The 16313-nt window shown below is 40.8% G+C and overlaps 1 protein-coding gene across 27 annotated transcripts in view; it reads right to left on the bottom strand.

Annotated features, from left to right (window-relative positions):
* dlg2 (discs, large homolog 2 (Drosophila)) overlaps window positions 1–16313 on the bottom strand; it is a 262869-nt gene that overhangs the window by 162571 nt on the left and 83985 nt on the right. For 2 of the 27 annotated variants that reach the window (XM_085797017.1, XM_085797016.1), the window contains exon 1: window positions 3832–3968. The exons of 22 other annotated variants lie outside the window; for them this stretch is intronic. In XM_085797017.1, the coding sequence (XP_085653143.1) occupies window positions 3832–3930 (99 nt within the window). In that variant the 5' untranslated portion in view covers window positions 3931–3968. Of the gene's footprint in view, window positions 1–3831; window positions 4127–13053; window positions 13159–16313 lie in introns of those variants that run through there. 3 more of the 27 variants (XM_085797022.1, XM_085797026.1, XM_085797028.1) reach the window with 3 other exon arrangements.

Below are 16313 nucleotides of genomic sequence, written 5' to 3' on the forward strand. Positions count from 1 at the left end.
ATGACATGCAGCAAATGGCGCCCGACGCGGGACTCGAACCGGGGCCGACCGCAGCGAGGACTGTGCCTCTATACATGGGGCGCCCGCTCTAACCACTACGCCACGCGACGCCCCGGGTAAGGTGTCTCTTGACCCAAAGACACTACGACGATTCGAACCACCAACCCTCCGATTATCCACTGCTCTGCTGAGCCACTCTCAAAATCTACTATCCACTTTTCCACTATTCACAATCCTGATGGGACCAGTGTCTCAGCTCCTCCTCTTTGTCTTTTTTCCATTCAGCCAAGAGTTAGGGGGGCGGAGTCAAGAACTGCCAAGATGGCGATGGTGGAGCAGCTCACTCTGCTTTTCAGAAACATGTGGGTGACGGAATCGAGGCTGTACACCACACATCTATGTTTGCATACACAGGGCCGTTGTATAGGGGAGAAAGGTGATGATAATTCTAGGGGCCCAGCGCCCAGTAGGGCCCACAAAAAACCCCAATAGTTTAATCTTTGTATAGCTGAATTATTCTGCATAAGACCCTGACTAATACTCATAATAATGCTGAATTAGCATCAAAACAAAGTAGGCTATATAAAAAATCATAATACATATGTAGTCTAAGAAAAAAAGTGGAAAAGTCAGGGGCCCACTTTAGTATACTTTCAGGGGCCTCAGAATTCCTAGCAACGGCCCTGTGCATACATACATACCGGTACTCACTAGATAATGTTTACCATTACAGCACCGTTAAGAATGATTAAATCCACTTGAGCCACAGATGAGACTGAAAAATCTAAGACGTGTTTCAGGCTCTCTGATTGGACTGTCAGTGTCCAAATCTAGCGATGTGTGCACCATCAGTCTAAATGATTAGAATAAATGACTTTGCTACCTTCACCATTCAGCACCACAAATCTAGGATATTAATATTTTATTAATGCACAATGATGTTTTGCACCTACTCAAGGTGGGAACTCAGACGGATTGTATCTAGTGAAAACGGTTCAGTTTGGCCGGTGCTATGATCTGAGCACTCGAGGAGCGATGTGTAACCACAAACTTGCAACGTAAGAAGGGCCGTTGGTGCCAGTGCTGCTAACTTTAGCACCTGGCAAAGCAGCGAGGATGTTTACCTGCAGACTCCTTAATGTCTCTGAGTGTGAAAAGGTAACACAGCTACTGTAATCATCAGTGCTTTTTTATTTTAGGACTATAAGAATTCTGCACATATGGATTTTATGGGTCGATAAAGGCTGATTTACATCTACAAACCAAAGGAATTACTTGTGAGCATCACTTTAGATAAAAATCCTATTGACCCTAATTTGGGGCGGCCCATAGAAAACAACAAGAACAGTGAATGTAATCACAGAGACAGATGCAAACCAAACTGACTCATGCAAAACAAGTCCACTTGTCTCAGAAAGAGGAAAACAGAGTGGGAGGGAAGCAGAGGAAGAGAGGAAACAAACAGAGGAGATGAAGGAGGAGAAGAAAGCCTCTGTCTGAATGACCTCAATGGACAATTTTGACTTATTAAAGCTGCGTTAGAGTCAGGGGGAGTGATCTGATTATGAGGTGGGTGGGAAATCGTGCATGACGCTTTAAATCAGAAAACTATCACAGAAACTACATGCAGCCATTTATCTAATGACGGCTAAACACTGATCTGATACCAGTGCCCTTTTTATCCAAAATGTCAAATCTGTAAATCTCTGCGAGGAGCCGATTATGTGACATCAAGCTTTAAGCATTGATTAGTTCTTGACTGCTGCCTGTAACACACACACACACACACACACACACACACACACACACATAGAGAGTCGCTGCTCCAGTTCATTTGCCTGGCAGACAAACAAGAAGTGTTTTCACCCCCTGTAGATAGTAGTTTTTCTTGAATAAGATATAATGTTAGTTCATGTTTTTTCTCTCAGCCCAGACAGTCCTATTTGTGGAAACTTCATGTATCAATGTCAGCTCAACACTAAACACTGCTGGTCGCTTTCTGTACGTTTGCTTCTTATCCCTGTCCACACATGAACGTAAACGGCCCAAATCAGATATCTTTCTCTGTGTTTGGGCCCAACGTCCACACCTAAACGGCATTTTTGGTCCTTCAAGGGATAGTTCAACATTTTTGGCAAATTGGCCCATTGCCATAATCCCTATAGTCATAGCAGTAGGTTCGTTACCTTTATTTGTCAGTGCAAGCTATTTTTAGAACGGTGGAGCAGAGCCGTGAGCTGCTCAGAGCTACACTACGGAGGCTCATGGGATTTCTCGGTTTCCCTCATCAAACTCATCAAATACACAATCCAACAACTCCACAACGCTCTGGTGGACAAGTTGTGACCTGCACATTCACCACGCTATGAGATAATAACACAACGTTACCAGACAGAGTTGTTTTAGAGGGAAATACAGAGACTGCTTGATGAAAAACTGTCCCTGAAGGCAACGTGCATCAGAATTTACCATGAATTTACCTCTAAAACAACTCTGTCTGGTAACGTTGTGTTATTATCTCATAGCGTGGTGAATGTGCAGGTCACAACTTGTCCAGTGTTGTGGAGTTGTTGGATTGTGTATTTGATGAGTTTGATGAGGGAAACCAAGAAATCCCATGAGCCTCCGTAGCGTACTGTAGCTCTGAGCAGCTCGCGGCTCTGCTCCGCCGATCTAAAAAATAGCTTGCACCGACAATTAAAGGTAACGAACCTACTGCTATGACTATAGGGATTATGGCAATGGGCCAATCTGCCAAAATGTTGAGCTATCCCTTTAAGACACTGTTTTTGCATGCAGGTGTGCAGAAGGAAAACAGAGGTTTTGGTTGCACAGGGAGCTCTGGGCACCAGGCAGCATGTTGCCGCTGGAGCAGCAGGTCAGAAGAGGTGACTATTATTAATGAATAATTCTTATCACATGACGAAGCTGTACACTTGCTGCATGCATGTCGCACCTAAGGTGTTGCTTTGTGCATGTCTACATTGATAATAATGAATTTGTGTGCGCAATAAAGTTAAAGATAAAGTTGAAATGATATCTGTTTATACTGCATTATTTTTTTTTTTTATACAGGCTGTAGATGTAAAAAAAAAAAAAAATTGGAAACGGAGGAGGGAAAAATAAAAATACTAGGCCTTTATCCGAGAATTTAGTTTCAAATTTAAGAGAAACATTATCTAAACAGGCTCTTGTGAATAAATGAAACTACCCAACATTCACTTTGTGATGAATCTAGATCTTTTTATAATGGTGACCCTTCAGGGCTGATGATGATGATGTCACAAACCAACCAAAAGAGCAGGCAGAGCAGAGAGATACGAGGGACGAGGAGCGTTTGACTTGCATTACAGCACATTAAAGGCAGAGGAGGAGTAACTCTGACCTGTCACTAAAGATCAACGAAGCGTGACGGCACGGGGATGCAGAAAACATTACAGCAGTTGTAAATGTGCCCTCATTAAGCCCCAGTAAGCATTAACACAGCTTCAAGGATTCAGACAGGAAAACCAAACAAACAGTTCCCAGATCTGCTTTCTTTCCAGACAGAAATAATCGAAGTTGTTTAATTATATGTCGGCTTGTAGAGCAACACGGCAACACAACAGTGCAGCCCTTTCCCTCAGGTATATCACTTATCTCTCCACAGATAGCAGCACAGGATAATCCTCTGTGCAGCACTCTGAGTACACGGGATATCGCTCCACTGATCCTCGATCCCCCCCGTCTCTCTCTCAAAGTGAACAACTGTGTCAACGTCACCGTGTTTCTCTCCGAAGCAGCAGCAGAAGAAAAGCGGTAAGCGGTCTACAAACATACTGTACAACCTACCTTGCATCCAAACATCAACGACAAAGTGTTGTTGGTGCAGGCAACTTTGCAGTGGCACAACACCGGGGTGCAGTCTGGGCTTTTCACTATTGGAGACATTCCCGTTTTAAAAAAAAGACAAAAAAAAGACAAAAAACTAAAAAACTAAATGAAGAGCAGCTGGACAGAGACTCTGCTGTGACTCCAAGCTTCAGACGATCAGCTGCAGTACGACTGAACCGGGACGCTGAGGAGAGGATTCATCAGTCCTTGGTTTTGCATACAGGCTTTTTCTTACACACACACACACACATATACAGTGACACTGTCATCGCTATATACTTTTCTTCCCTCTCTCTCTCTCTCTCTCTGTACTCACTGTCTCTACCCCCCACCCACCCTCCTCTTCCCGCTTTATCTCCATCACCCTCACCATCCTCCTCCTCCTTCTCCTCCTGTGGAATCTCTCATCTTTGTGTAAATGCAATGTCTTATTACCAAAAATTTTTTTAAATAAATAAGAAATCCCTCATATTACTTCATCCTAAATTTGTGTAAATTAGCCTTTGGTGCTACACACACTCACACACACACAGGAGCAGGTGAACTTCTCTAGGCTGCCCCCCACTGGCCACAGATTCATCTGACAAACACCAACCAGCAACTTTTACAGTCAAGTTCAGTGTTTCCCCAAATTCCACAAATAGAGAACGGTAAAACTTTATAATAAGTGCACAGTACACTATTAACAAATACTAATATGATACATAATAAATACTGAATTCCTTATTTATAATGCATAAATACTCATTAGTGTGTAGTTTATAAATATAGTTAGTACTTATCAATGGTGAGTAAAACATTTTTAACTGTGTTTATAAACTACAAACTAATGAGTCATTATCATGTGTTATAAATGATGTATTCAGTATTTCATGCTTAAAGCAGAAGTAAGCGATCCGGTGGTTTTGTCTAACTTCTTGTCAGCAGATGGAGTTAGCAGTCCCCGCCCTCGTCCCTACGTCACCACATTCACGCGCATCCCTTGGCTGCACACACAGAGAGGACTGCCCCTTTATGCCGTTCTCTCTCCTCATTGGATAAAGGTTGTAGGATACAAGGAAAGTTTTCTCCTCGGCTTACAGCAGAGCAGAGTGACTGACAGACCCGTGTTTCAGACCAAACACTCTATGTAAGTGATTGCTGTCGGAAGATATAACTATTTAAGACTTATATTAACACAAACATTTCGCTTACTTCTGCTTTAACTTATTATAAAGTGTTGCCAAGAGAAATTGCCCCCTCCCTCACAGACATTTTCCCACAACCGCCTCACCCTCAGAGCCATCAGCATCACTCGCACCCCTCACTCCGTCTTCAGCCTCCTGCCTTCAGGGAAAAGCTCCAGAGCCTCTGGTACCGACTCCACCAGACTCAGCTTCATCCACCACCAGGCTGTCAGGATGCTGACCTCTGACCTCTGCCCCTGGACGCTAACTTCTGCTACCATATGCACTATACTGTTCTACACTAAAGTCTGTTTTACATAGATGATTTTATATTGTATATAACTTATTATTATATTTAGAGCGTTTAATCTTTATCTATAATATTTATTTTAAGGTGAGAGAGAAACAACTTTTCGATTCTTCTGTAGATGTCCAGAGAGTTGACATTAAAAATCTTTGAATATTCCCAAAGTCAGAACAAGAATATGCTGTGGTCAGGACATTTTGTCGTGTTTATCTTAAAGGATGCATCCAGTGATACTGTATTTGAAGTTTTACTTGATGTCAAGTCAACATCCAAACCAACGATAAACAGATCCTTCAATGAATAACATGAACTGTTTACAAAGGTTTGTGCCACACTGTCGCTCTGGGTGACATGTTCCCTCTTTACCATGAACACACACACACACACACACACACACACACACAGCTTTTCACTATGATTCAGTCACACACACACACACACTCCATTATCCATACATTAACTGTGATGTTAATCCATACAAATCTCTCTGTAGTTGTTTAATGCCTCAGATTGCAGCTGTTTGATCTAAACACAGGAATCACCATAATAGTGACATTAAAATATGACTCAAGTGTCTGCATGACTAATCTGGTGTATGTAGGATACAGACCATGTAGAAGACTCAGCTGACAGAATCAACACATTGAACGACGGCTTATAAAACAGCAGTTAAACAAGGAGTCTTTCTACTTCTTCAATTTGTTCTACAACATGTATCCATGTGGCTGCTCAGAGCTAAAATGACTTTCTTCTACACAGTTGCAATTAAACCTTTAAACATAACGAATACTACATTTGAACATATCCATCCCCTCACTGGCTCAAATCACCGGCGAACTGAACCAAGGGCCTCTGACAGACCTACAACACTGTGCAGAGAGAAGCTGCGCACACACACACACACACACACACTTCACCTGGCACGTGGCCCGGGTAAGAAATGAACTTAACGAGCCAGGTGAGAATTACAAAGACACACACAGCTACAGGCCGCTGGCTCTAACTACAACACTTTGTCATGCTTTCTGATCTCCCTCGTCTGCTTAGACAACTGTGACTTCTACTACAGCTACACTCAGACTATAAAGGGACTTCCAATAGGCACGAGGGCAGTGGATTGTCGGCATGTGGCACAGCAAGCAATTGTGACGTTCTACTGGTGGAAATTATTCTAGAAAATATCACTTTTTCTAAATAACAGAGTGACTGACAACATATATATATTCATTCAGAGTGAAGTTTTTAAACAAATGCTTCTGAAGGGGTGAAACGCTGGTGTTGCAGATACAGCATAGTTCACAGTACAGTACATTCATTGTGCAAAACTGCAATTATATTTAAAAAAAAAGAATGCAAAAGCCTTTCTCTCAGGTTACTTCCATTTCTGAAAAAAAACAAACACTTTTCGTGACATACAGTACATTAAAATCAAATGTCTGGAGCTGTTTTGTCTCGGATGTCTCATTGTTCTTGTGGCAATGACAAAGTACTTTGAACTATGATCAAGCTGCACAACCTGAAAATAAAAACGGACTTAGGCTACAGTAAAGCACATTTACATTATTGCAAGTCACAATGAAACAACACTATTCGCCTCTTAAATTCTTTATAATGATTTGATTCCTCTTACCATGCACATTTTATTGGTCAAACATGTGCAACTTGTGTATTTATTCACTCATTCAACTGATCTTTGACAACACTGTATCCTTGGCATCCTATTCTATTTATTTACCTTATCTTTTAGATGTATTTATTGTGTATACTGTGTTTTTTTTGGACTGTGCAAGCTGCTGAAATCAATTGCCCGTGGTGGGATTAATAAAGTTGTTTGAAGTTGAAGTTGAACACACAGTCCAGAATAACTGAATGAACACTTCACTTGACTCCACATTTGTGGAGGAAAACACATCCTTTTGATTTCTTCATATTCCAACACATGCAATGTTTCCCAAGAAAGTCAAGACACGACTGCAGTGGCAGCCGAGTCCTCACCACATGATAGGACAGGTATACTGCAGCACAAATTTACACCGGTGTACTTTCTATACTTTCTAATACCGTCTCTAATGCAACATTTGTCCAAACTAGTAAAAGTAAGGTAAGGTAAAGGTAAAGGTACTTTATTAGTCACATATACAGCTAGTACAGTGAAATTCTTTCTCTGCATTTAACCCATCCCTGAGGAGCAGTAAGTGGTAAAGGAACATACCAGTGATTTTCAGTGCTTAGACCTTCACTACATTTCATTTATTCTCACTTGTCATAGCAGTTTAGCCTCAGCACCATTGTTCCAGCAGCCACTGGTTTCCATTATTTTGACAACGTAGGACTGCTGCATGATACATCTCATTCCTGACAGTTGATGCTGCAGCTTTCACTTCTGCTGCATGAACATCCCCGCTGTGCAAATCTGATGAAATCCTACGCAGCCAAAACACATTGCTGACTCAATACACAAAACAGCACGTACTATTACCCTGCTGCTGCTGCTGCTGCATCAAACTCCACTTCTCTCTCACCAACGTTCCTCAGCCCTCTCAGCCTGCAGAGCTGAAGAAGTTTAGAGATCATTAAAAGTCGATCGATTAGAGTAGATAGTGTAGGACTACACACTGACTGCACAACACATCTGCAGTGTAATCTACAGTCCACGGTGCGGTGCTGTCTGAACCGAACCACTAGATGGAGCCGTAACCCTGACAACAACACGCTGCTCAGCTGTGGATCAGAGCAACAGTAACTAAAAACTCAATTAAATCCCACAGTAATAAACTGTGACTGAGGTCAACGAGGATTAATTAACCAGAGAACATGTGGAAACGATTCACCAGCACAGCACATTTCATCAAAAATACCCATGAGACAAATGTTCCCACAAGCTTTGCTGTTCCAGTTCCTCCTCTACACTGGGACAACTATTTCAAATCATAACATTTCCGTTTTATTTTTTATTTTTTGTGTTAAAATTCCTAACATAAATCTCGGATGCAAATTGTCACTTTAACCCTCCAGACTGTATCGACAAAAGTGAACTCTGCAGCTGATGGATGATTCTCTCAAACACTTCTATTCCCCCACATGAGGTTAATGATCCAATTACACACAAAACCCATCAAGAGGAAATACTGTCGTACAAGTGGCTGTTGTTGCACACCAACAACAAGCCAAGTTACTTTACGAGTGAAATGTATGAACGATCAGCCAAAACACTGTGACCACTGGGTCAGAGCAGCTCCAGAAACGCAGATGTTTGGTTGATGCAGTGGTTTTCCAACGACCATCAGTGGAGAACAGCCAATCATTGGTGGCCGAGGTTTATTGATGAGGATGAGGAGGATGAGGAGGATGAGGAGGGAAGGATAGTTTGTGTTGAGGAGCCACTGCTCAAAAATGTTTATACTGATTCTGATTTAAAGATGTCACAACACACGAGGCAGCGCGGCTCGTTGTGTATGAAGCTGCGTGACCATTATCCAGTCGCTGACTCCTGTGCCTGAGCATCAGATCCAGAGTATGACAGGACTTCCATATGTTGTAAACAATAACTCTCAAAAAAGAAATGAGTAAAACAGAAAAAAGGTAAGTACCATGATGCAATAACCTGTCACTATAATCAAAATTAAAGGTATAATGTGTAGGAATTCCCCCCATCTAGCGGTGCGGTTGCATATCTGAAATTCTTGATGTTGCATTCACCTGAAATGGGGCAGACGTCAGACAGACAACAGACGCTGCATGTAACAGGATAAACAAGCGTCTATGTAAACAAGTGGTCAAAACAATACAGGCGTGACAATATGTTGTCATGGTGATGTGGTATTGTTTTACCGTCTTTCTCTGGTGGAGTAAAATGACATCCGGTTGGTTTGCCGACGGCCGTCTGCCTGACTGCACCTGAATGCAACACCGGTGCCTCCGTCCTTCCTCACACTACACAGTGGTGACAGTTTTAACAGGCCGAGCCCACAGCTCCGCTCAGTTTCCGTGGTTACCTACGGTCACGATGCAACATGGCCGCCTCGGTTCGGTGCGTCGCCCACTTATGTATTTGTAACGACTTGTAACAACTCATTCTAAGGTACCAGAAAGCTTTCATTTGGATGCGGCTGTGATTCACCTTCAGTGAAATATGTATTTATGAAAGACATGTTTGATTTTTGCTAATAAAAAGCCAAATAAGTTACATACTGGGGCTTTAAAGGAAAGGAGTGAAAGTGACTAATTCAGTCTGGAGTCTCTACCATCTATGCGGATGCTACTCTGACATGTATCACCTATGTTAACATCGTAGCATGTGACCAAGTAAACTCCAAATGGTTCAGAAACAACAACGAGATGAAGATGTTGACCATATCCCATAGTCAACCCCCAAACATGTACACCTATACAATGAAGGGGATTGAAATGTAATTCATGATATACCAGTATATCACACAGGTTTAATCAAGTCATGAATCAGACGTTGTCTCTGTTGAGTTCCTCTTCACACTCTGACTCTCATCACATTTACTTGTTAAAACTTCATCAGTTTGTGCTTCACTGTTACAAAGGTGAAAACAGAGAGGTTTTAGTCTCAGTGGGTATAAACACAATACTCTAACTCTGTCACTGGTTGAATGGGTTTGGTTGACTCTAATTAAAACATAAAACATTCTTGTTATTTGAGACGGTTGGTTGGTGGTATTTGGTTTATGGTTTAAGGCAAAATGAATGAGTGAGTTTATAAAAGACCTTATTTTCTTAATACAAAGGCAAATGTGAGTGAAAATAAGGTGTAGAGGTTTATTATATTTGCAATGTAACAATATAACATGCAGTATGAGAAAACAAAAGTGCAGAAACAAGAGCCGAGTCTCTTTAAATGACAAGCGTATATTTATCTATTCATTGCTCTAATTAGGTAAAAGACAAAAACAAAGGGCCGTGGTTTCTTGTTCCGTCTCTCCAGGGGAACAGTTGTACCTTTTCCTTACTCCCACGTTCCTACAGTACCTCTTAAATTTCCTATTTCCTACGTACAGCCTAGAAAACCAGCAGAGGAGCGGGGGGGCTTTCCCCTCCAAACAATAGCAGCTTTCTGACAAGAGAAAGGACGAGGCAGACAGACAGAGAGAGAGAAGCAGAGAGAGAGAAGACAGAGAGGCAGCCAGAGAGAGACAGACCGAGACAGAGAAAGTATGAATGGGCTGGAGGCCACTTCACTGGCTGCCGTGCACAAAGGGAGGGAGGCCGAGAGACAAAAACAAGTGGAGTAAACATGCTTTTCCACTCGTTATCGCAAAACAGTTCCTCGCTGACTGTACAAATTAGACAGATCCAGCTGGCTGCTAAACTACGACATGATTCAGATTCGTCAAGAGGAAAACAAGTCCCCCGAGCCAATAGTTTGTTGTATAACTGATGCCACCACATATTGACAGTGTTAACACGTGAAAACAGTTTGTTTGTTTGTTTGGACAGTGGAAGGCAGGATGGAATAATCTGACTGAAGCCGCTGTACGAGACACACACCTGTCCCCACACACACAGTACTACACATCCTAATCCCCACATGGCTGCAGTGGAGAATCTGTGATGAAGAATTCAATTCAATTCAATTTTATTTATAAAGCGCATTTCATGCACAAGGCAGACTCAATGTGCTTCAAAACAAAAATCTTTCCAAGAATATTTGTCTTATTTCTTGTCAAAATGTCTCATTTCTAGTCAAAACTAATCTCTTTCCACTTAAAATAAGACTCATCACCTAAAAATGAACTTGTTTTTAGATCATTTTCACTTGTTTCAAACTCATTTTCACTTGAAATAAGTAGAACAATCTGCCAGTGAAAGCAAGTTTTTTGTGCTTGTAATAAGAAAGAAAAACTTGCTCCACTGTCAGATTTGAGTCTTATTTTAAGTAGAATGAGATTGTTTTGACATTTTGACTAGAAATAAGACAAATATTCTTGGTAAGATTTTGAGTTTTTGCAGTGCATAGTTACAGTAAAAAACAGTTATATAAAAATCAATTAGAAATCAATTGAAGAGTGCAAGTGCAAGTAAACACTCATATATGCCATCTTCACCACATACACACTTGCACACTCACTCACACAACCACACATGGACACATGCGCACACACACACATAGTTCATCAGAATGCTGTTGAAAAAAGACAAGTTTTTAATCTGTTTTTAAAAATGTCTACTGATGTGGCATGTCTAACTGTAACTACATCTGATATCTGCCCAAAGAACAAAACACACTGACAAAAAAAAACTTTTTTTCCTTCTTTTTTTTGTGCTATTGACGTGTCACATGTAAGATGTTACACATTTAACATCTGGAGATTAAATACAAGAACAGATGCAAACATAACAGAAAATTGACCAAAATCAATTTTTAAAGGGGAGAAAAAACAAAGCTTATACAGTACAAACTAAGCTTTATATTTCCCCTTTGAGGAGGCTGTTGTTGTTGTCTATGCCTGTTTTGCACAGCATTTCAGTTTGTTTCTTGTTTCTATGTCGTTTATGTGTATGCTATGGAGTGGAGTGCTTTGATTGTTTTATGCTTTGTTGTCTTGGAGAGGCCAAAGACAAATTTCCACTACGGTGGACAATAAAGTCTTTCTATTCTATTCTATTCTATTCTATTCTATTCTATTCTATTCTATTCTATTCTATTCTATTCTAAAACAAGCTTGTCATTGCTCTCCTCCAGTTTAATCACATGTTTTGTGCTTCATTATTGATTAACTAACTTTTTTCCTTTTTTTCAATTAACTCCAGGGTTTCTACGCAAGTATGGAAAGTATGGAATTTGGTTTTATACATTTCCAAGTCTGGAAAAGTATGGAAAATGGAAACTATTGTATGGAAATAATATGTTTATCTTAATACTTCTCTCTGAAGTTATTTGGGTTAATTATTTTATATACGCTATTATACCTAGCTACAATCTCCAGGAAATGGTTACATAATGGCATACACATTCATAATATGTGATGAATGAAAACAAATGATAAATTGCATGCTTTTTTTTTTTTTTGCTACAGAGAAGTCTGGAAATTAGGATCTGGAAAAAGTCTGGAATTTGGACATTTCAAATGTGTAGGAACCCTGCAACTCATTGATAATTTGTTTTCATCTCAAATCAGTGGAGCAGACTGTTATGTGACGCCTCCAAACATACTGTACTGTATGTATTGTATCTTTAAAACTCTCTTTCATTCATATCATTGAATTGAAATTAAAAAAAAGAAAGAAGAAAAACCGCCACAGTCTTATAACATAAATAATAAGTCATAGATTGTCACAGATGAATTTTCCACTCAACTAAGCGACTAATTGTTTCGGCTTAGCAGCATTCCTCCTTCTAAGATCTGCCGGTCTGTGTGTTAATCAGACGTCGTACTGGATCTTTCTGCCTTTATTCCATAAAAGGAGCTACACTTCCTCACCGCTGAGATTAACATGTATGAATGATTCAGTGGCCGAGGTCTGTGAGCCGGTACAGCTCAACGTCACCGTGGTTCAGAGCTCAGTGACAGACTTTTGCTGCAGTTTCAACCTCCTTTAGCCCAGACTGCAGAATGTACACACACACACACACACACACACACACACACACACAGACACACACACATATATGGCTATGCAGACACACACATATCTACCTGTAAATACTAAACTAAGAATGGCCTTAAAGTCTTTCCTTACCTCCACACTCTTTTCATGCTCCTCCTGCATGCCTGCCTGTGTGTGAAGCTGTGTGTGTGTGTGTGTGACTGTATGAGTGTGTGAATGTGTGCGTGCGTGCGTGTGTGTGGGTGTGTGTGTGTCTGTGTGGAAATTCAACCTGCTACAGTATATCTCCCTGTAGCTGGGAAGTAGCTGCTCTCTTCAAACCACTCTCTGCTCTCCGGCAGCACTCAGACTGCTAGAACTGCTCAATGTGTGTGTGTGTGTGAGTGCAAGTGTGTGTGTGTGTGTGTGTGTGTGTGTGTGTGTGTGCGTGCGTGTGCGTCAGTGTTGTGGAACAGCAATGAATTTCTTCCCCATCGCTGCATCGGCAACTGCGGCAAATAAGTTCCCTCCCACACCCCGCCCCACTGTAGGGAGTTCAGCCAAGAGGGAACCACCGAACGGACAGACGCTGCTGCAGCACGGACCCATCTCAGGGCGACACACACACACACACACACACAGCACACACACACCACATACACACACACACAGAGCAAACAGAAACAGAAAGAAAACAAGTGTGTGATCATTTTAAATCCACGGCTGTGAACCTGTGAGGTTTTGAAGTGACGCTGCTGCTCCACGGGAACAAAGCTTCTTTCTATTCATCGTGTTTCTGAATGAAAGGAGTAACGGCTCGTAAACTAGTCGAGGTATCCTACAAAGGCAAAGTGCAGTATCTGCATTTTTCTTTCTTTTTTTTCTCTTTTTTTTTTGACCAATCAAAAGTGTGGCATATTCTCTTCAATCCGGTATAGATTTTTGATATTGGTACTGCTAAAATTTCCAGAGTTATTGGGCTTTTTATTTGGCTGTCCATCCAAAAAGGCACTGTGAAACCAAGGCAAAGTGCAGTATCTGCAGCAAAACCAAGGCAAAGTGCAGTATCTGCAGCAAAACCAAGGCAAAGTGCAGTATCTGCACCAAAACCAAGGCAAAGTGCAGTATCTGCACCAAAACCAAGGCAAAGTGCAGTATCTGCCATAAAACTGTCAAAATTGGTCAGAAAGACAAACTACAGAATACATTTAGTTCAGTCCTAATCAATTATAGACTTGGTAGTTATTCAAATTTTGATGCTTAAACCTGACAATGAAAAACACAAAAAGCTGTTTTTCTCAGTTTGGCATTTTTACAGATACTGCACTTTGCCTTTGTAAAGCCTGTTGTATTGTCTAGTGTTGGTCTAGTAGTCAAACAGAAGAATAACCTGATGCTGCTCTCATTAGGAAGTCTCTGAAGATGGATTTTAATAAAGAAAACAGCCCTAATCCTTTCCCATGAGGATCTACTCTACTCTAAGTCGGTTGTGGTCCAAGATCAAAATAAAGTCTTTCTGTATATACAAGTAACACTGTATTATCTATAATACCACAGGCAACACACTTCCACACACAGGAGTGGCACAATGTCAACAACAGCTATAAAAACAAAAAAAAACCCCCACTGTAATCAGAACTGTTGCAAAAAAAATTATTGCAACTTTTGCAATTTTTTCTTTGTTCTCTTCGGTCAAAAAGCTTTTGTTTTCATTTGCTATACTTGTTTTTCATTCACTTTCAACTCATTCTATTAGTCCTGTAATTTGATACTATGGCTTCCACACACTAACTAGGCAATGATCAGAATAGGCTATGTTACATATTTGTATTGTGAATGAATGAATTAATGAATTTAGAACATAAAAAGTAAAATTAAAAAAGAAGAGAAAAAAAGAAGAGCAGTGTCCGAAAAGGAGCAGGTAGAAGTAAAACTTATATGACCCTATACCCCTTTCTTTTAATAAGTCTATAATTCTAAAGATACTGTATGTTGTGCACATTTTACACACTTTGTATGTCATAAGTAGCTGCCGTCTTTTCCAAATCCAGCTAGAATAAGCCAGGATGTCTTGTTTGATAAAAGCATGTTCCCACAGCAGGGAAGTACCAGCATGTAGTTTTTTTTTACTCACATTACGTATGTTAAGTCACGAGGAGGAGGAAGAGGAGGAAGAGGAGGAGGAAGAGGAGGAGGAGGAAGAGGAGGAGGAAGAGGAGGAGGAGGAAGAGGAGGAGGAGGTGCTAGTGATGGGAAGCCAAGAGCCACGTTATCCAGACTGAATGCACAGATTGCATGGTACATATTTTACAAACATGTTCAGCATCGATGCATCTTCAGAAAACGTAGGCAGTGAACAACTCTCCAGCTTGGCAACGTGACAAACCCCATCAGCAAACATGAATTTTAAAATCAGCCTTTCTTCAAATGTTGATGCTGCTTCGTTTGTTAAAATGTGCAGGTTGGGTACAGAGTCTATTATGAAAAGCTACTGTAGCATGATTTGTTTGGTGCTAAGAGTATTTCTGATAACATCTCATCTCAGCCATTAACTTGTTGACTACGGTACCACAGAGCTCTGCCTGTCATCAATTGACTTAATAAGATTTTTATGAGACAGAGAATGAAAGCTGTTGGGGGAACCACATAAAAATCACATTTTCTATTTCTGTGGAGAATAAAATATGTGGCCCGGTGCTGAGCGCACACCAAAACATAACAGCATCATCATCAGTAGGCAAACAGTATTATACCTGACCGACATCTTTATTCACCGAGTGCAGCCTGGTCTTTTAGGTAGTGAACGCCATGGACTATTTGGACAGGAACAGTAATAGCTAAGAACAGTGGAGCCTCAGACTTACTTTTTCAGCGCCTCATTAGGTACAAACAAACATTGCACCATTTCAACCCATTTTTGACTACTTTTAGAGTTGTGTGGCATCAGTGAGGAGGGAGGGACGATCATCTGCAGCCAAATAGATGTCGGACAGTTGGATCAATTTCTTTTTTTTTTCTTTTTTCTTTTTTACAAATTTGGTCGATCGACTTCAGGATCTTGGACAGTTGAATGGAGCCATCAGTGGCTAATTCAACATCTGGAAATGCCATGGCAATACACTTAAAATTGTACAATGTATATCCAGCTATAAATGGGAATCAAACAACCCAGTGTGTTAACATGATGGTGAAGGAACTCCCGCACACTTTTTTTTTCACTTGCAAATTATTTATTTTTTATGCCAAACTGGTTTGATGCCCTGAGGAAGGTTTTTACTGAAACATTGGCATAAAAAAAGAAATAATTTGCAAATGAGAAAAAAGTTTGTGGGAGTTCCTTCACCAGCCTATGACGCTCTCCTCCTCCGACGCACCTTTTGTCTATCGGTGTGTGCAAATGTTTTCCTACTACT

This window comes from Trachurus japonicus, chromosome 14, assembly GCF_045865225.1.
Source record: "Trachurus japonicus isolate A0001 chromosome 14, Traja_1.0".
Taxonomy (NCBI): domain Eukaryota; kingdom Metazoa; phylum Chordata; class Actinopteri; order Carangiformes; family Carangidae; genus Trachurus; species Trachurus japonicus.